Raw genomic sequence first — 19,231 nt, forward strand, 5'->3', positions numbered from 1 at the left:
CACTCCTCACCCCACCCCACCAGTGAATAGATTGGGGGGCACAGGAAACTGGGAGAGGACACAGCCAGGACAGCTGACCCCAGCGGACTAAAGGGATATCCTGTACAGTACGATGTCATGATCGGCATGTAAAGCTGGGGGAAGAAGGAGGGAAAGGGGGGACATTTGGAGCGATGGCATTTGTCTCCCAAGTAACTGTTACATGTCGTGGAGCCCTGCTGCCCTGGGGATGGCTGAACACCCATGGGAAGTGGTGAATGAATTCCTTGTTTTGCTTTGATTGCATGTGCAGCTTTTGCTTTGCCTATTAAACTGCCCTTACCTCAACCTGTGAGTTTTCTCACTTTACTCTTCCAATTCTCTCCCCCTTCCCACTGTAGGGGGAGTGAAGAAGTGGCTGTGTGGGGCTGCATTGCTGGCCGGAGTGAAACCACTGCGATGATATAAACCAGCATCTGTATCATAAACCAGGTGTTTAGATAAAGTCATGGTGACTTCGGAACTTGATCTTTTGTCACAGTCTATCCTCTTACAGCACCTTTTGCCAGAAACCTCTTAAGACTTTAGATGAACCTCAGACAAGCTGGGATCTGTGTTACTAGCAACTGAAGCAGGTGCGAGGAGTTGCAGTACTGCGTCACCTTCCCACTCAGGACCGGCTTCGGCGGGAAGAGGCAATTCCCTCACGCATTTACAGTTACTGACCGCCACCGGGTGAATGACTAAATGTAACGGACACGCTGGGGCGGGATCACGCGGGAAAGTTCAAGCAGACATCACTGAGGGCCAGGGAGACCCGTCACGCCGCCTGCACCGACCCCCGGCGGGGGGATGGCCCGGGCCGGCCGCCCGCTCGCCTCACCCGGCACCACGGGGGCTCCGGGGCGGCTCGGCAGCCCCGCCACACTCCGCACGGAGGGCGGCGAAAGGACCTCCTGCGGGCCGCAGCGGTGGCTGCGGGGTTTTCCCCCGCGGGGGCTGGCAGAGGGGGCGCTGGGGCCGCGGCAGAGATGTGCGGCGCCCTCAGCCCGGCGCGGGGGTGGCTGCGGGGCTGCCCGGCGCGGCGCCTTCCCGCCCGCCCGCGGCTCCCCCGCGCCCTCGCCTCACCGCCGGGCAGCGCCGAGGCGGCGGCGGGAAGGTGGCGCGCCCCCTTGGGGGAGTCCTTTACCTCAGCGTCGCCTTCCTCGGCCCCCCCGGCCTCGCTCCCCGCCGGGGGGGCCGCCCACCGCCGCTGTCATGGGAAGGGAGGGCGACAAGCGGGAGGGCGGGAAGCGCGGGGGGGGGCGGGAGCGCGGGAGGCGGGAGCGATGGAGGGAGGCGGGAGGCAAGGACGGAGGGAGGAGGGAGGAGGGGGGCAGGAGGGCCGCGCCGCCGCCCCGGCCGTCAGCTGTTGCTGGCCGGGCCCTGCGCGCCGGGCGCCGATTGGCCGCCGCGCGGCACCGCCCGGCCCCGATATAAGGCGGCGCGGGCGGGGAAAGAGCTGTCGCGCCTGCGGTGGTGTCGGTGGTGCTGCGGCGGCGGGCGTTTCGGTGTAAGGACGAATGGTGGGCGGGCGCCGTGCGGAGCCTGAGAGCTGGGGGGAGGGGGGCTGCGAGCGGGCGCGGAGGGTCGTGCTGGGGTGGGTCGCGCTGGAGCGGCGGTGGGGCCGCCTGTGCCACCCCGGGCCTGCCCCGCCCCTTCGCCGGCGCCGCCGCGGCCGAGCCGCTCTTTGTGTCTGCGGCGGCGGCTGCGCTCCGGCCCCGCCTCGCTGCCGGGCGGCGCTGGGGCTCCGGCGGCGGGCCCGGCCTGGGGCTCGGCCCGCTCGCCCGGCGCGGCCGCCGCGCTGCAGTCATAAGGCGATGCCTCACGGCTTGTCAGCGGCATCGGAGCGGGCGTGGGCCGGGCCCGCCGCGCTGCCCTTAGCTGGGGCCGAGCCTGGGGCGAGGGGCGGCTCCGCTCCTCCTGCGCCCGGGCTGGGCGCCGCTGCGGGCGCCTGGCCGCGGGCGCTGCCTTTGAACGGACCTGAGGAGCTCGGCACAACTTGAGCTTCTTGCCTTGGTTAGCAGGTGGGTGAGGGGCAGCGGATCGCCCCAGGCCGCCCCTGCCAGGAGCTGGTGGTCCCGTCCTCGTGTAACTCCGGGAAGCCAGGAGCAAGAGGGACTCGCTCGGGATGCAGAGCGTCGGGGGACTGATGTGATCCGTCGCCACAGGGGAGGCCTGCCAGATGAAATCCAAAAGCAGTGTGACCTTCGCTTTTCTAGTAAGGTGATCGTGAAGTCGAGTGCGGACCCCTGGCCGGGCCTCTGACCCACTGCCCCAGGTACGTGCCAGGCGTCTGAGGGCTGCAGCCGGGCGGAACAGCAGCTTGAATACCAGAAATGTGCGGCTGCTATCGAGCTGCTGTTCGACAAAGCTCTACCTTGAATGTATAAATAGAAAAAAACTTTTTTATTGGCGAATTGATGTTGCTAGCTCAGCAATTTTTTTACTATGCCAAGAATTAAGCTTTGCCACAGGATATATGCAGCATGTTCCTTCTGGCAACTGAATGTCAGACGTGACCATGTTATCTTACCAGGGCAGATCTCTGGTGGCTCCATGTAGATGAAATACTGACAGGTACACATCTAGAGTATGACATATGCTTTGCCAGCTATGCAGTTGCCTCTGAACAGGGTCTTAACACTAGTTTCTAGTTCTGCATAAAGTGGCTGACATGCCTGATGGCCAGTGACAACGTAAACCTCTTCCATTTGCTGTGCTGCTGAAGAGGTCTGCCTGCTCTTGAAATTGTGTTGCTGTGTCTGGGAAACTTCCCGGACTGCTGCTCTCCCCTCTTTTCTGTAAAACATTAACTGCTGTGTGGTTTTAGCTTGGTGTGAAGCTTTAAAAGTGATTCTTGATTAAGTGTAAGGTGCTGCTACACCTCGTGGAAACGAACTGCTGTTCCAGTCAATGCTGTCAGGTATCAGTTTTCATTCTAGTGTTTCTACATTATTTGAATGCTAAGCTGTCTATAACTAATTAGCCACAGAAAAGCCTTTTTTTTTAGCTGCCTTCCCTGCTCTTTTATTCCTCATTACAAGTACAATAAGGGTTGGGAGGAGAAGATGACTTGCATTGGAGGCTTCTACTAAACAGCTCCCTGCTTCTAAAATAGCCTCTGGCTAAGCCCCAGTTTGTGCAAAGTAACTTGGCTTTATCAGAAAGAGGTGGTATTAACTGGAGTTTAATTAAGAGTAACAGTGACCCCACTTTTTTTGGAAATGGTGAAGCCTGAGCACTCCTGTATTATAAAGGCCTAACTCCCGATGGCTGGGTAGTCTGGGTGCTGTACATGCTTGTGTGCCAATGGCAGAATTACAGCTGTGTTTTTTGCAGAGATTTTTCCTCTCATCTTTCCTTGGCAATAAGGATGCTCGTGTGGTGAGTATGCAGCAATCCTTAAAAGTGACCTTACTGGCACATAGAGGGGAAAAGCATTTCTTACAATTAGTAGCATGTCGTGCAAAGTGCTGTTACTTTGTTTCTTAAAGGTTTTAACATGGAAGCTTAATACTTGCACCTTAAATGTAACTGCTCAAGGACTTGGGTGTGTTTGGGTAACTACATGTTTTTTGAAGCATGTTCCTATAGCTTTGGCTTCTGTGGTAGCAGTATTTCTTTTCAGAAACAGCATGCAGTCATTAATGATAGCAAACTTAGCAGCAGAATGCCTGTCATCATGAAAAACTCAGTTTAGAAACTAACACCAGCCTCGCAGAATGCCTGTCATCATGAAAAACTCAGTTTAGAAACTAACACCAGCCTCGCATAGAATTTATCCCCTTGCAGGCTTCTGCAATTTAAACTGTCTTTTCTGTTTGTCCTTTACTTAGAGCTTCTGAATTGGATAATAAAATGTCATGAAATTATGTTCTGAGTAGAAGTTGGTATTGGGCAAAAAAGAAGAGGAGTTATTTATGGAAAAATGTTTTATAGCTGATGTTTTCACTGTTTGATTGCTCTAAGAACTGAGAGGCTATTTGCAGTTCCCACCAGTGAATCTGACTAATCTTTCTAATGAGTAAATATCCTTAGACACTTCGATAGCAAGTGTGATGGGAAGGGGTATAGCACTAGAAGCGCCACCAAGTATACATGGATGGTGGGATGGTGTCAGCAATCTTTTTGAAGATCAGGAATTTGCAGCTTTTAATATTCTACAGTACAAGACATGAAGTTGGTGCTGTTCCTGGTACGCTCGTGGGCTTTTTTAGCTCAGGTATGCTTTAACAGAAAAAAAAGTCTGAAAACTACTTGTAATTTCCATTAGATCAATTTAAAGAGGATCTACAGAATGCTGTATTTCTCCCATCGAGAAACGGATTCTGAAGACAGCTTAATCTTTATTTCAATTGGTTGCTGGTGGGAAGAGCAGTGAGGTTGGAGTTCTGCATCTAGAAAACAACACAGAAACTAAAGGTAGTTCTTACTAGTATAGTTAAAACATGTAAATGTACTGTGCTAAGGATAGAATTAAGACTGCAAGAGAGCTTTAGCTCTAGGTGTACAGTGACCTGAAGCCAGAACAGCATGAGCTAGCAACACTGTAGCTTTCAGTAGCAGAACACTGGAACTATCCAAAGCTAATAAAATAATAGTGCTATTGGCCTGGTTACTATTATGCACTGATAGCTAGTTGCTTGTGCCACTTTAAATACATACAGATGCCAAATACCTGACTTTATATAGGGTGCTGGCTCCAGACTCCTTGAGAGGGAAGAAGAGGATATGTGTCTGCAGGAGAAATTATTTCTACATCTAGCTTTATCTCGTTGGGAAGTAGAGTTGAAGTGCTTTGAGAAAGTGACCTTGAATTTTTATCTACTTGTCCTTTTCCTATAAGGTGAATGTCCATGGAATAATCCTTCCAAAGATATGTAGGCTTGTTTTCTCCTACAGTTCTTAGCATTAAGTATGGTGTGGTGCAAAGATGTGAGGAGCTTTCAAAATAGAAGCCGGAAAGTGCTTCTTGATGCAACTTCAATCCCTTTCTGTGCTTAGAGAAAGGGAATTTACAGGGCAGTACACACAGATTACTGTGCTTTTTTTTGTCCCAGAGATCAAACTGATGCAGATCCCTTGAATTTTTAATTGAATCAAAAAAGCGTTCAGAATTGTAAAGGTGAAAACCTATAGCTTTGGCCAAGAATGATCTTTAAGAGGAATCTGTAAGCTTCTGTCTTGCACTCAGATTTGGACTGGAAATTGTTTAATAAGGGTAAATTGGTCTCGTGCATCCTGGAGGTCCTAGTTGTCAGTCTCTAACACTTTCTACTTTGCCATATCAAAGCAAAATCACTTGAGACACAAGAGAGACTAACCCAGCTAGAAGTAACTTTCTAGTGTAAACAGAGTGAGCATGCATGTATAATACCCTGCCTCAAGGACAGGTCCTGCAACTTTCTGTTCTGTGTATATCTACTACTGTTAACATCTCCATTGTCTTAAAGAGCTGTTCAGTTAGTTGGTGATAATGAATACAAATGAAACCTTAGACTGGAAGGATGAGTCTGATAATGTTCTTAATTGTGTGTAAGGTTAGGAGAATACCTCTGCAAGAGTAGATGATCTCCCAGGTAAGTCTGTCCTCTTGTAAAGGATTCATATGCATTTATTCTAGAAGGAGCTGTCATGACTAAGCTGAGTTGACTTGCTAGAGCAGAGGATAAAAAAGCAAAGCTGTCATACCCAAAGTAATCAGCATGTTCTTCCTGGCCAGCTCTGCACCTTGAAAGTCTCTACTTATGCTCCTGACTGGCATCTGTTGTAGAACTTCATATATTCTAGAAGCATCAGCTGTGTGGGAGCTGCCAGTGACTGGTCACCCACTCATGGAGTGCATATGGGGCCTGCAAGGTTCTTCCCAGTGCCTGCCGAGAAACAAGGCTAATGGATTCATGGGCCTGGCCTTTGTGTAGTTTAATGTCAGGATTTTTCCAAAAAGTGGCAGTTCGGGTTGAATTGCCTCACAGCTTCAAGCATAAGCAGTAAAGGTAGTGTTAAACAGAAGTGTCCAAGAACAGCAGACAAGAATTAAGGAAGTACTATGGAGGCCTTCATACAAGGACATGTAGCTCCTTTGTTACCTGAACCTAACATCTAGCTCTTGCTTTCAAACTTGTTTCTCAAGACTGCTGGTGAAGGTTGGTGCCTTGCTAGCTCTTATGCTGAGGCCCTTTTGCGTAAAGATCCTGGTGATAAGAGGACTGTGACATGCAGTTTCATACCTTGAACAGCTGATGCAGTCTGCTCACTTGAAGTCTGGCAGAGGGGCAGCATTTGCAATACTAATTTCCAGTTTTAAAAGCCATTTTCTAGGCGATGGTAACTGTTTAGTTCTAATGTAAGGTTATGTGCTACACCAAACTGCTGTAGAGAAACAGTGCTAGTAGGTTGTCATTGCTGCTAGCAGTTGTGCAAGCTGCAGAACAGGGCTTAATGTGAACATGCAGTGCCTGCCTGAGAAGCAAGGTAAACCATCTTTTATGCTGATGCTGTACTGTTGTGGCTTGATCAAAGAGTGCTGCAGTTCAGACATGCCCTGAGGAAAATGAACTACATGAAAGTCACTCTTAATCACCCTCAGCTGATTGCCCTGTGTTGAATAAGCATTGCAGAACCAAGATGGTAATGACAAACATCATATGCCTCTCTGGCTGCAGTGGGAACATAGCTGTGCTGAGGGTGTGATTAGTTTTGTTTTTCTTACTTGGGCAAAATTGGGTCTGCAGGACTTGGTTGTGTTGGGTATGCTATAAGCTGTTGGCTGTAGCTTACAGGGCTGGAAATGTAGCCAGAAGTGCGTGCAAGTTAGCTCTGTGACACTGGACCTGAATGACACCTGTGCTGACCTTCTCTCTAGTGGATGTGTCCTTGCTGAAATGGCTATGTGACAGTGTGTGGGGGTCTGCCATTTCATGAGATGTCAGGAAATAAACTTGGGTCTCCAGCTTGAGTTCTGTCAGGCAGAGGTACCGCACTGTAATTGCCTTGACTCTTTCATGTTGAAATGCTGGTGAGAATTGAAAGTACAGTAGAGAACACTCACAATAACATAACAGTTCTGACTCAGACTGACTTCTGAGGGGTTTGTCTGATGCTGCTATTGCAGCTGAGACTGCAACAAGGATGGTGAGGAAGAGCCTTTCCTGGAAATGTGTGTGGCCCTCCATAGACGGGTGCTTGCAGCAGCCAGAAGATACTCCTGTTATTCTGTTGCTGGTCAGTGGCTACGTGTCAGGTGAAATGCAGATGTTGCAGCACATGCAGCTGACCTTCAAACCACTAGGGACTGTATCTGTTATACCTGAAATCGTAGCACTGAGCGCTAACCTGATCCCTACAGCAGTACAGAATTAGTTCCTGGGTAGGGCTGGCTCTGGTCAAGACTTCAGTGAGTTTGACTTGTTGAAGAGTAAGGGTAAGTTGGAAAGAAAGGGTAATGAATGACTTGCTGTGTCTTATGTCCCAGCTGAAGTGGAGGAAGGTAAAACTAACAAAGTTGTAAACAGTAACTTTGAAATTTAAGGTAAGGCCGACATGACCCCTTTAAATAGTGCTGTGAATTTGGAAGTGGCAGTAGCAAAGGACATTCCCTCTACTTTTTTGTCCTGCCAAAACTGCAGCAGACTAAGGAAGTCTTGAAGCTCTTCTTGTCTCCTAGTTTCTTGCCTGCTGCCTCTGTTCCAATTTCAGCTGCAGTCGTAATGCACTACCTTTCCTTTGTGGTTTGAAAGCCAAGAGGAGCAGAAGTGTAAAATAGCAATTTTCTCCTTGTGTTTTGTTAACTCTTCAATAAATCTAGCTCTACCTGCTTCTTATGAAAAATCCATATAAAGCAACATCTGTTGTTTTTACCAGCTCAATGAACAACCCATTAATTACCTAGTAGTCACCCCTTCTAAACAGAGCGGTGTTACGGACAGGCTTATAGGAATGCATTAGCATTGCAATTACCTCTGCAGTTAGCTTACCAATCCTAGAACTATGAGTATGTAAGAAGGATGTTTGTAAATTAAACTTTAAAAAGGGCCAGACTTCTAAACCCCAGATATACTGTTTCTGTAGGATTCCTTTAGGAAAACTAAAGGTAGCTGAACTGCTACCTTCTTGTGGATGTGAGAGTTCATTCATGATTTAGCATTTCTATTAAATAGTCTTAAACATCTGCACTAAACTGTAACTTCCATACAGTGTGTATGTATCTTATCTCACCTCCTGTCTCCTAGTAAAAATTGTTACCTCTTAGCAGGCTGACCATGAGCTATTTTGACAAGCATGTCAAGAGCTGAAATAAGTTTAGCTTTCATTTGTGTTAATTTGATCTAGAAACCTGCATCTTTGAAAGCAGTTTGAAGAAATAGCTTAAAATGTGTAAAAATGGTATGAGTGTGAGAAGCTCAAAGCACAATGCAAGAGGGTCATGTGCTGTGGTGAAGGATACCAACGATGAATGTAATGATGCTGAATATGGTGAAACTGCACCACTTCATTAAGTGTCTGGTTTTTCCACTGCAGGAGTTTGAAGATGCAGCAAGCCTTGTAGTGAGGACAGAATTTCCTTAAAGAAGTCAGACAACCTGAAATACTGACCATGTCTATGGATCATAGCCCCACCACTGGAGTGGTGACTGTTATTGTTATTTTGATTGCTATAGCGGCTCTTGGTGCCTTGATACTGGGCTGCTGGTGTTACCTGCGTCTGCAGAGGATCAGCCAGTCTGAAGATGAGGAAAGCATTGTGGGTGAAGGAGAAACCAAAGAGCCCTTTCTTCTGGTGCAGTACTCTGCTAAAGGACCTTGTGTAGAGAGGAAAGCTAAGCTAACTCCAAATGGCACAGAAGTACATAGCTAACCTGGAGCAACAGATGTATATGGACTATGCTTATGATATGTGTAACCAACAGAAGAATCTCTATACTGTGAAGAACCTGGTCACAGGCATGCTACTCATCAGAAAACACCTTGATGAGGATTAAATAAGCTGCAACTGCATGCACTGAGAAGTTGCACTTTGGATCAATTGTGTATCCTAATTCCTCTATGACAGGAGCTGACTCACCTGGCATAATGTCCATTGCTGGCAGTGGACACAGGGATATACTGGTGTGAAGAGACTACTAACATTTTTTGTTACTTGAATGTTTAGCTGAGCCTATTTTGATGGAGCTACTACTGTAATGTGAACTACTTTACAACTGTGAACTGTAAATAGGCTGCCAGAAGCTTTTTGCTTTGTGTTCCACAGCATATGGGAATAATATGATGCAACTGTGTATAACCCATAAGAGGACTTCTGAATCGCAACTGTAGATGAGGTTCCAGACCTTCAAAACCAAATCTGCAGTTAAAGCTTGCTTTGGCTACTAACTTGAGTGTACAGCCATCAAGTCAGACCTCCTACTCTTAACAGTTTATTGGACTGATGCAGAATACTTCTGAAAAGAAGGTATAAGCCTTCAGTATTGCTGAGGGAGGAAACAAAGGAGCTACAAGAAAGGAAGTGATTTCCTTTAGTTGCAGCTATGTGGATTAAGCTTTTGGCTGCTAAAACGGTTCTCTATGTAGCTACTGCAAGGAAACTGCCGTTTTGATGGATTCCAACCTGGGAACTAATGATGGATACTGAACCCTCAAGGATGGTCCAGAAGGTTTCCAGGACTTTGAAGTGGCAGTAGAGCAGGCTGTTCTCTTCTGTAGGTCTGCATGCTGAAACTGCAGAAGTGGTTACTTATTAAAACTGATTAAGTGCAACTAGTATGATTATTTTTTTTCCTAGAACCCCCTGTTTGGGTATTTAAGAGTTAGGGTATATGTTAACAGCCTGTTGTAAAAAGGCATTTTAGTCTACAGACAAACCGTAAACTATAGAATCCAGTTAATGTATCTTATAGATAATGCTCTTGATTTAACTGTTACTACTACAAGATAAGTTTCAGTCTTTCCTACAAAAACACATGTTGATAGGGGCAAGGGAGATTGCTGGTCAGTTTGTAGTTCTTGGCTAGCAATGGTGAAAGCCTTCCAACTGAGGACATACCTTCCATTTCCTGATCTATGTTATAGTTTAGCTATAGGCACTGTAAAAAGATGTGTTAAATGGGGAGTCCCGTACCTCACAAGGTTTGGGGAGAGCAGGAACAACACTGAGCCACCAGTGGCAGCTTACTGTAAATCTGTTTCCTGAGTTAAGCTACAAATAATGAAGTCCAAGTTCTTCAGCTCTATAGGAAGCATTAGACTTGCTTCTTGTCCCTGTATATATGGATTAACTAAGTAACATAGGCCTAGTAAGCTTGCTTGAGAATTCATACCTATATGCAAGACAGTAATGGCCTAGACAAAAAGTCCTGTCCCCTTCTTCTACAGTAAGATGTTGACTTGCATTTTTAGTGCTATGCTTTTTCTTTAATTGAAGGCTATAATCAGAAGCAAAACTAATGCTGTTAGTAGCAAAAAGCTCCTGCCTATTGAGTACAACATGGGGTACAGCTGATAGAGGGCTGTCCTTAGCCTGGCACATGACTTTAAGATACTAGTCTCATGAGACTTGCATGGAGAGCCAGATCCACACACTTCAACTGCTATATTCAGACTTCTTACAAATCAAGGAGAAAAGGATTAATATAGTAAGACTTTCTTTAGTTTTCAGTAGAGAACAGTTCACACATGGCTCTTGCAGGTTTCAAGACAGTCAGATACCTTGTATACAAAGTGATATGATGTGCTGAAGTTCTAGAACAGAATAGTTGTAGCAAGATGACTTTGTCCATTCAAGTTCACTGATTACACAGATGAAGTATGTCTATTTGAATTCAGCAAAGAGAAAGCAGTGTAAAGGGCAAACTTCAGAAACTACGGAAAAGTACAAGTCAAAGGTCTTAACTTCTCTCCTAGTAGCTGTAAGAGAAAGCCAGTGAAAAATAAACTGGTCCTTAGAGATGCTTGCATCACACTGCTGCCCCTAAAAATCAGCATCTTTAATTTAAATGGATAGGTGTTTGCAAGTTAGTGCAATAGTAAAGTGCAGAAAGTGTTTTCCATTATCCTCTTCTCTTTAGATGTGGGTAAGTTCAAGTATACAAAAATATTCCATTTGATTTTTGTTTTTCTAGATCACATGGGGGAAGAAGTCTTTATTTACAATGAATTTCAATAAAATTTGCATAAATACCTACCCAATACTGCATCATTTGACTTTGTGTAAGCAATCATTCTGTCCTGTTTCCATTACTGTGCTGTGTCTCTATGATATCAATATTGTCAGTCCTTTTTTCCTCTAATGTGGCAGTAGCTGTTGAAATTGATATATCATTAGCTTCAGAAAGCGTTTGCTCTGTCTGAAGTGGTTCTTTAATTTCATCTTTGTTTTGTAGCTTTCCTTCCCTTGCTGCCACCAGGATTCTCAGTAAAGTGTTTTCTTTAAGGAGATTTTCTGATGCATCAGCCAATTCTTGAAGCTTTTCAGCCATTTCTAATAACTCTTGATTCTTCTGGTTGTATGTGGCCTGTAACTGCTTACTGTGGAGCTGCAGAGTCTTGTGCTGCTTTTCCAGTGTGTGTTTTTGCTGCTGTAGTCTGTGTTCCTCTCTCCTAGCTTCAGAAAGCTGTGCTTCAAGCTGCTCATGGGCCTGATGAAGGGCACTAATTTCTGATCTTAACTTCTGAATTTCTCTCTCTAAGTGGGAGATGTGTCCTTGCTGTAGAACTGTCTCCTTATGTAGGCATTCTTTGGTACAGGGCTCTGATAAAGAAAAACTTGAGTGATGTAAAATAAATTTAAGGAGATTGGGAAGGTTAACTGAAAAGTCTTCAGGGAACTTCACACTTTGTTCCTTCCTAGAAAGACATAAGTTCATATTAAAACAGATAAGTAAGCAATGATAATCTTATTTAAGCATCTGCTGTTCAACTCTAACTTGGTATCCTTGCTTTTTTTGTTTTTTACTTTTGTGGTTTTTTTTTAATCAAGAATGGTTAACATAGAAGTTAAGGGAAACCTATAATAAAGGTAGAACACAGAGTATTTTCTTTTGAAGAACTATTTTACCTGTATTCCAGTCTGGGTGCTGTAAGAAACTCTGCACTGGATTGGTATTTGTCTGAGACCAAAGTTTTCCATCAAATTCCAGGAAACAAGTTTTACTCCATCCCTATTATGGGTTATGAGCTTGAAGTACACATAGCATCATTGTTGGGCAGGCAGGTGTGATCAGAGCATACTGATATTAAATATTCTCCTTCAGCTTATTAACTAATGTTGTGTTGCTAATTCTACATACATTGTTAGATGTTAAATCCAGATGTATAGAGCTATCAGGTAGGAATTTACTATTTTGAGCCTGTATGTTATCCTGGAATAAGTAGCTTAATGTGTTCCAACATCAGAAGGGTATTGTAAGGAACAGAGGAGAGTTTGCTTTTAAACGGCTAAGCAGTCGCTTTAGTCAGATGCAAGGCCCTTTTTGCTGTCAAAACCTCCAAATGTTTTTACTTGTTCCTCTGCTTTGTCCTTATGCCAAAGTGATCAAGGAAGCAAATCAAACAAGTTAAGTGTTTTTAATTCTGAAGCTCATTATACAGGTGTGAATGCTAAACGCAGCATATGAAAAGGTAGGCCCACTGCTTTCTCCAGCACCATAAACTGTTACTCTTAACCTGACAAGAGGCCAAGCTGCCTCAAGAATGGAATTTCTTCCTCAAGACTACTAACCACCAAAAGACACCTGCAACCTCCAGCTGTGTCACATGTTAAAATTATTGCCCCTTTTTGACCATGTGCATACTTCTATCACAAAACCCAGGAGGCTAAACTGTCCTCTGAGGATCAGACAGGAACTAACGCTTAACCTTCTCTTTCTGAACCAGTACCATCTTTGACTTCTCACTCAGCGTGTTTCAGTAAAATATGAGTTTGCTGCCTACTGCAGTAGAGCCACTTACTCCAGTATGTTTAACTGGGAAGCTTGCTAATAGTTTGTCACTGTATCATCTTCAGCCTTTGCCAGTCAGAAGCATATTCTCACTTTCATTAAGGAGCTATCAAAACTGATAAGAAAAGCTTAGTTTATTTCCCCTTGGCTGCCAAATTCATAACCAGGTTTATATGCAGGTATGTAGCATGCATTCAGCCATTGGTTAATTACGCAAGTCAGGAAAAGGACACAGGACAAATCCAAACAAAAGTTATTCCAAAGAAAGCCAGATTCAAGTTTAATGCCTTAGTTGACTACTGCTGCTCCTGTACCAACACATACTATGGGCAACTCCTATGTCCCCTCAATACGTGACTATGTTTCTAAATTGCTTATACTGTGCATCTGGAACAGAGGAGTTATTCAGTGACCAATTACAGCTGCCTCAAAAAATGCTTTCTGTGAAATTAACTCATTAGCATGAGAGATATAAACCTGTGCTAATTTCATTTACTGAGAACTACTTACTGTATTTCAGGTAGAAGACAGATGCCATATTTTATGAATAATTTAAGAACTCCAGCCAGATGAGACTCCTGTTCATCAAAATTAAGCTATTTCTGGAAGCATAAGCAACACAGTTTTTCCTCCCCTGCAGACTTCTGGTGATCTATCAAGTTACCTTTGTAATTACCATCAGCACTTTCTCAGCTGACAATCAGCTCACATACAATTTTAATGAATCATTACATCATTTAGGAAAAAAAAAAAAGTCTACACTAAGCCAAAACTGACTCATTATACATTGGCAATATCTTACTACATCATCATACATTCTTATTGATCGAAAACACAGTATGTATCAGAAAAGCTAAAAGGCTATTTAAAACAAAAATCAGGAAGTATTAACAGCATGTAGTGAAAAGAATCTGAGAACAGAGTTAATCTGCAAAAACTGTCCTATACGGCAAATGATAAGGAGCTGCACAGAAAGCCTTAATATGCGGCACCTTTATATCCAAAATTAATACAGGACTACTCTAGTAGTGCTACTGATACTACATATACTATCAAAACCTAATTTTCTTCATTACCTAGATGCAGCAAAATATAAAACAGACTGGAAAGAAAAAGCAGGAGACAAAACAATGCCTAAAGGTAAGGTACCTTTATGAAACCAGTTAGAACATTACAAAACCAATCTTAATAAAACTATAAAGTCTGTCACTCCAGAGACAGTCTGTCTAGAGCTGCTTTATAAAACAGAATAAGGCAGGATAAGTACCTATGAAGAGAAATAGGGTACACCAGACTTTGTAGTAACAGAGGGAAGATAGTAAATTGTTTCACTGCTCTAAAACCTGCTTGAGCTATGCTTTAAAATAAAATAAATAAAAAGTTTCCTTAAGTTCTCTATGACACTCACTCTGTCTGGTTCTGCAAACTAGATCCTTCTTCAAAAGGGGGAGAGGAAGTACCTTAAGTTTCCAAAGAGCATGTTAAGGCTCATTGACTCTAACAGTAGTCTTAGAACTGTAGCCGCAACAATATCTGGAAATCAGTTTCTAACTTCTTCCAGCCCTAAAATTAATCACGTTAGAATTTGAATGGTTGTTAACGTGGTTAGATCTATTCGATCTTCAGCTTATGCCACTTAACCTAATGGAGTAGAAGACAACAGAATACTACAACTACTTGTCTCAACTGTCAACAGCACCTCATGAAACACACGTGGCTCATCTCAAAATCAAGACTACTCATCTTTAAACCAGCAGTCTGCCACTCCAGCCAGCCAGAACTAATGGACTGTGCAAATGAGAAAGACTGAACACTGGAAAATGTGCAAAACCGAGACCCAGTGAGAACTGCTGAACTTGACAGGTAACTGGACCAGGGTATTGGCACTGAAGACTGCAGATTTTGCTAAGCAGCATATGCAGGTAACATTGCCATTACGTAGACAGGTACACACCTTGGAACGCCTCTAGCTGAGTTCCTGCTCAATTAACCTAAGGAACAGTGAAGGACTGGAAGCGAGCTGGAGGAATGTGGCAGAGGGAGCCTGAGCTGAGGCTGATTAGCAAGGCTTACTGTACAATGTGGGGGAGATGATGAGTTGGAAGTTGGGGTGACTCAGAACTGATATAGATGAAACTATTTCTGTACTGAAATAAAACATCAATTTGGAGTTGCAAAACTTAAGACACAGGTTTAAAGATTTTTTTGGTAGTAACACTGCACAGCACTAATAGTCCAAGTTACCATTTGCTGATGATAGAGGTCTTGAGGGAGAAAGAAATCAACATTTTTATTTTACATTGCAGGTATTTATTATAGTGCTTGTTTTCATTTCCTTTCTATAAAAACTGCAATTGTGTAAGGCTGAGTATTGATCTTCTAAAAAAAGGAAAACAAAACCCAAGGTCTAATGCACACAGCATACGTGTAAATGCCAAAAACATAGCTGAAACAATAAATGGAGCACTTTTGAAAGCTTGTGGCTCTATTGCACCTAGTATTTCTTTCTTTCTTGTTCCTCAGCCTGTGAGAGGCTGGATGCACTTTCACTGTGTGTAGTAGCACAAAGCAGAAATGACACATGAGTTTGACACCAGATTTCAGAATTTCTCCCTGCTGCAAAGGAAGAATAGGAAGAGTAGGATTCAGGACCCTTGTATGCCATATCAGGTCCCATCCCAGTCCTAGATGTATTCTCCTGCCCTTTTACATCCCTAACTTTAGGGCTCTTTTTTTCCTGACCCACCCCTTTGTGCCTTTCTCTACACCACCCCTTTTGTCTTGCCTTTTTTTTTAACCCGTTCATGAATCAATTCCCTTCCTCCACATCAGCCTAGAAATTATTCTCAATTCTAGTTGTCTCCTTGACACTACACTTCCCTGTCCTACAGTCTTTATTTCTTGGCTCTTTCTTTGAGGTCTTAATTGCTATATATAGTTTCACTTCATCAGCATTTACACCTTGTTTTACTGCTGATCGCCTTTGGATATTTCCCTCTGCAGGTGTTAAACTGCTATTGGAGCTTCATTTGTTTTCTGTTTTAAAAAAGCAACACAAGGCTTCTAGAATGCCAACAAATCTGCTGCTACTTTTCTCCTGTGAAAAGTCCAGCACTTGTTACTGAGTCAGAATGAAACTCAAAATATTTTGGCAATACACACAAATTCCCATGATGTAATTCTACAGTATGTAAAAGTAATGCTGTGTTATTCTATTTTTTTTAAATAATTGCTAAAAAAAATAGAAAAAATAATATATTTATGCCCAAATGAAATAGTGAAGTAATAAGTGTTGTTTTAAGAAAGAAAGAGATATTTCAAAACCCACAGTTTTAGTTTACACAGGAAGTTCTTACGGAGAATTACTTTCAGGCATAGCTTTCACCTCAAGACTGTATCTCACTATTTGAAATATGCATAGTTTAGAAAAAAGAATTTAAAGAAAAATCTTATGCTTAACAAACACTGCAGAAGGACAGCTCAATAAAAGCCCTGAAGTACTTGCAGTAGTTTTTCTAGCCATATAACATGACAATCTTCCAATAACTTTTATGGAATTTCCAAACAATTTTGAGAACATTTTCATTTTTAGCATATTTTCTTACTGTGTCATACTTCTGCTTCTTCAACTACCTTTTTTCACTCCATCCCGTATTCTCTTTCTACTTGATCATAACATTCATAATGGTTGTTGGGTTTTTTTGCTTCATATTCTCTTACAGCAACACAATCATGTCACCAAACAAGACTAATGATATCACAAAAGCAGCAAAAAGAAAACTATATTCTGATTTTATCAGGAATGAAAACATCTCTTATTTAATGTAAATTATGAAACTTCTTTCAATACAAAAGGGAACTTAGCTGACAAATATAAAACAGGAAAATTTAACCCTTATTTTTGTTAAATCCAGACAAGATATGAACTATCTATATATATAAAATACCATTTCTACACTATGTAAAAATTAAGGATTTTGCTTCTCCTTTAGAGGCCAGAAGTACTTCAAGTCATCCTCTCTGCTGCTGTTAGACTAGTTCTTCACTGATAGAACACTTCCATGATTTATACAGATTGTCAAAGAATCTGATCTCCAAAATACAGGTACAACTAGACACACATATATTCCCCCGAAAGCCAAACATAAGAACAATGAAAAAAACGCAACCTGAAAGAACTTCAGTTTGAGTGATGAACACTCTGAAGTCCCTCTGATTGTTACATTCATTCTACTGCAGAGGAATGATGGAGAAATAAAAATTCACAGATTAGGACCCCTGTAGTATTTCCAAAGGATCCATAAGCCCTCATTTAGAAAGCATTTGCATAACAAGCAAATCCTTGCATTTTACTGCAAGAATCCATTATAATATTCTTTGAGATGTCTCTTAGATTATCCAGTTAGAAGCGATTAGGTACAAGTTGCACTAGATCTACATTGCACCACCACCTACATCATTTGTCCCCCTTTTCCCCCTCCTGCAGTCACTCATTAATTTATTTGGACCATGCCAAAATAATAATTTTAAATACAACCAAATAATAAAATTAACTGAAGAATAAGGTTAGTAATACTGTTGTTCATAAAGAGAGAATTACAAACAATTAAATAATGACCTTTGGAGAGAACATTCACTATCTGCATACTGTCAGCTATCCATGTCTGCTGGGTGTGGTTTTTTTTTTGTTGTTGTTGTTTTTCTAAAATTAGAATATGCATAAAGCACAAATGCATGTATGGAAATTAATTACTGTTTGTTTTTTTCCTCTACTAAGACATGTAACAAGATAATTACTGTAACTTAGTAAAATGAAAACTAAATCCCCACAGGGAAAATAATTACATTACCTCTGCTGAGGAAAAAATAAAATGGTTGGGAGACGGTCTGTCATAAATTCCCATGGAAGGTCATTCCGAGTGATATCAATTCTGTTAAGAAAAGACAAACTGATGAAGAGAACAGGCAGATGAACAATCTGTATTTTCTTGTAAAACGCCATTTTCATGTAAAACTAGTGACTGGGAAGAAGGAAATGCAAGTGCCTGTGAAAGTAAGTTTAAATGTGTTATGCCAAAAGTATGTTGCCCATATGAGTCAGCAGAATTAATTATCAATATTGAAGATGATGAATCTCTGTTTAACAAGTATCTGGGGGGGGGGGGTGTATTCTAGAAAAGTATGTACAGTATTACAACTGCTCTAACTCAGCAATTAAATTGCACAGTCACTCATTACACACACATCTTCATTATGTACACACCTCCCTTCTCTGAAACAAACAGATCTGCCTAACAGTTTCAACACAAGACTGAAGATTTTTCTATTCATTAATTTGTCCCTCAAAGCACAACTCTGAGTATTTTCCCATCACATAGTTTTGGGAGTAAGTTACTTTGCTTCTTCCAAGGACAAGAACATTCTTAAAGGCACAATTTTTTCTAAAACTCTACATAGAAAAGAACACAAGATTTTGGTAATGAAATACTTGTTCATTTGCTTGTTATGCTTTTTGCTGCATTTTTAGGTTTTCTTTGATTACAAATATAATTTCATTATAGAAAAAAAACACAGATCATCACATCAGTAATAATGCAATAAAAATAATGCAACAAATGAGAAAACTTCAAAGTCTGGAAACAGAATGGATGTAGATTTGAGAGTAGCATTGCATCTGTGGGAATAAAGCACCAACTACAAGCAGGTGGTAACTTCAAATTTTTACTTCAGGTTTTTTTCCTATACATCTCATGCTGCCTCCTGGAGCAAGTTCAGTCAGAATGAAACAAGGACACAGTCAGAACAGATGTTTTAAGTACTGATGTATTATTAAATACATGAACAAGAATGTTTGGGTTGCACTAAAACACTAAAAACGCTGGAAATGACAATTTTGGTTTTGTTTTACCTTGATCTCCAATTTTTCTTGCTCTCATTCATCCTTTCCTCTTCCCCCATCCTACAGGGGACGGGAGGGGGGGGAAGTGAGCGAGCAGCTGTGTGGTGCTTTGCTGCCCATCAGTCAGCCAACATACATATTGTTGCAGGTTATCTCAAAAAATTTCTCCAATACAGTACTACAGGATACTATTATTTGCTACAAATTACCAGACAGAGGGGTAAAAATTATCTTCTACTGCTGTTTTATTGACTCAGTTCCTGAAATTAGGAAGTTTCAAGGTTAATTGCACTATTTAAAAATTCATTTTAATTAAACTGAACAACTAATACAGTGAGATTGAAAACCACTGAATTTATAGAAAACTGAATAATGC

At 42.4% G+C, this 19,231-nt stretch overlaps 2 protein-coding genes across 10 annotated transcripts in view; one reads left to right on the plus strand and one right to left on the minus strand.

Moving 5' to 3' along the window:
• Nucleotides 1-1,396: 1,396 nt before the first annotated feature.
• Nucleotides 1,397-11,200, plus strand: SNN (stannin). 5 transcript variants are annotated; one of them, XM_037385025.1, is made up of 4 exons: nucleotides 1,447-1,531; nucleotides 2,046-2,299; nucleotides 3,361-3,405; nucleotides 8,542-11,200. In XM_037385025.1, the coding sequence occupies exon 4, from the start codon at nucleotides 8,618-8,620 to the stop codon at nucleotides 8,876-8,878; it is 261 nt and encodes an 86-aa protein (XP_037240922.1). In that variant the 5' UTR covers nucleotides 1,447-1,531; nucleotides 2,046-2,299; nucleotides 3,361-3,405; nucleotides 8,542-8,617; the 3' UTR covers nucleotides 8,879-11,200. The 5 variants fall into 5 exon arrangements, with proteins under 5 accessions (XP_037240917.1, XP_037240922.1, XP_037240920.1 ...); XM_037385020.1 differs by lacking the exon at nucleotides 3,361-3,405 and having other exon boundaries at nucleotides 1,397-1,503; XM_037385023.1 differs by lacking the exon at nucleotides 3,361-3,405 and having other exon boundaries at nucleotides 1,492-1,529.
• TXNDC11 (thioredoxin domain containing 11) overlaps nucleotides 4,285-19,231 on the minus strand; it is a 41,411-nt gene continuing 26,464 nt past the window's right edge. For 4 of the 5 annotated variants that reach the window (XM_037385015.1, XM_037385018.1, XM_037385017.1 and 1 more), the window contains 2 exons: nucleotides 17,807-17,887; nucleotides 10,645-11,862 (listed from right to left, as the gene is read on the minus strand). In XM_037385015.1, the coding sequence (XP_037240912.1) occupies nucleotides 11,235-11,862; nucleotides 17,807-17,887 (709 nt within the window). In that variant the 3' untranslated portion in view covers nucleotides 10,645-11,234. Of the gene's footprint in view, nucleotides 4,419-10,644; nucleotides 11,863-17,806; nucleotides 17,888-19,231 lie in introns of those variants that run through there. The other variant, XM_037385016.1, reaches the window with a different exon arrangement.

The sequence above is a fragment of the Falco rusticolus genome, chromosome 4, assembly GCF_015220075.1.
Source record: "Falco rusticolus isolate bFalRus1 chromosome 4, bFalRus1.pri, whole genome shotgun sequence".
NCBI lineage: Eukaryota > Metazoa > Chordata > Aves > Falconiformes > Falconidae > Falco > Falco rusticolus.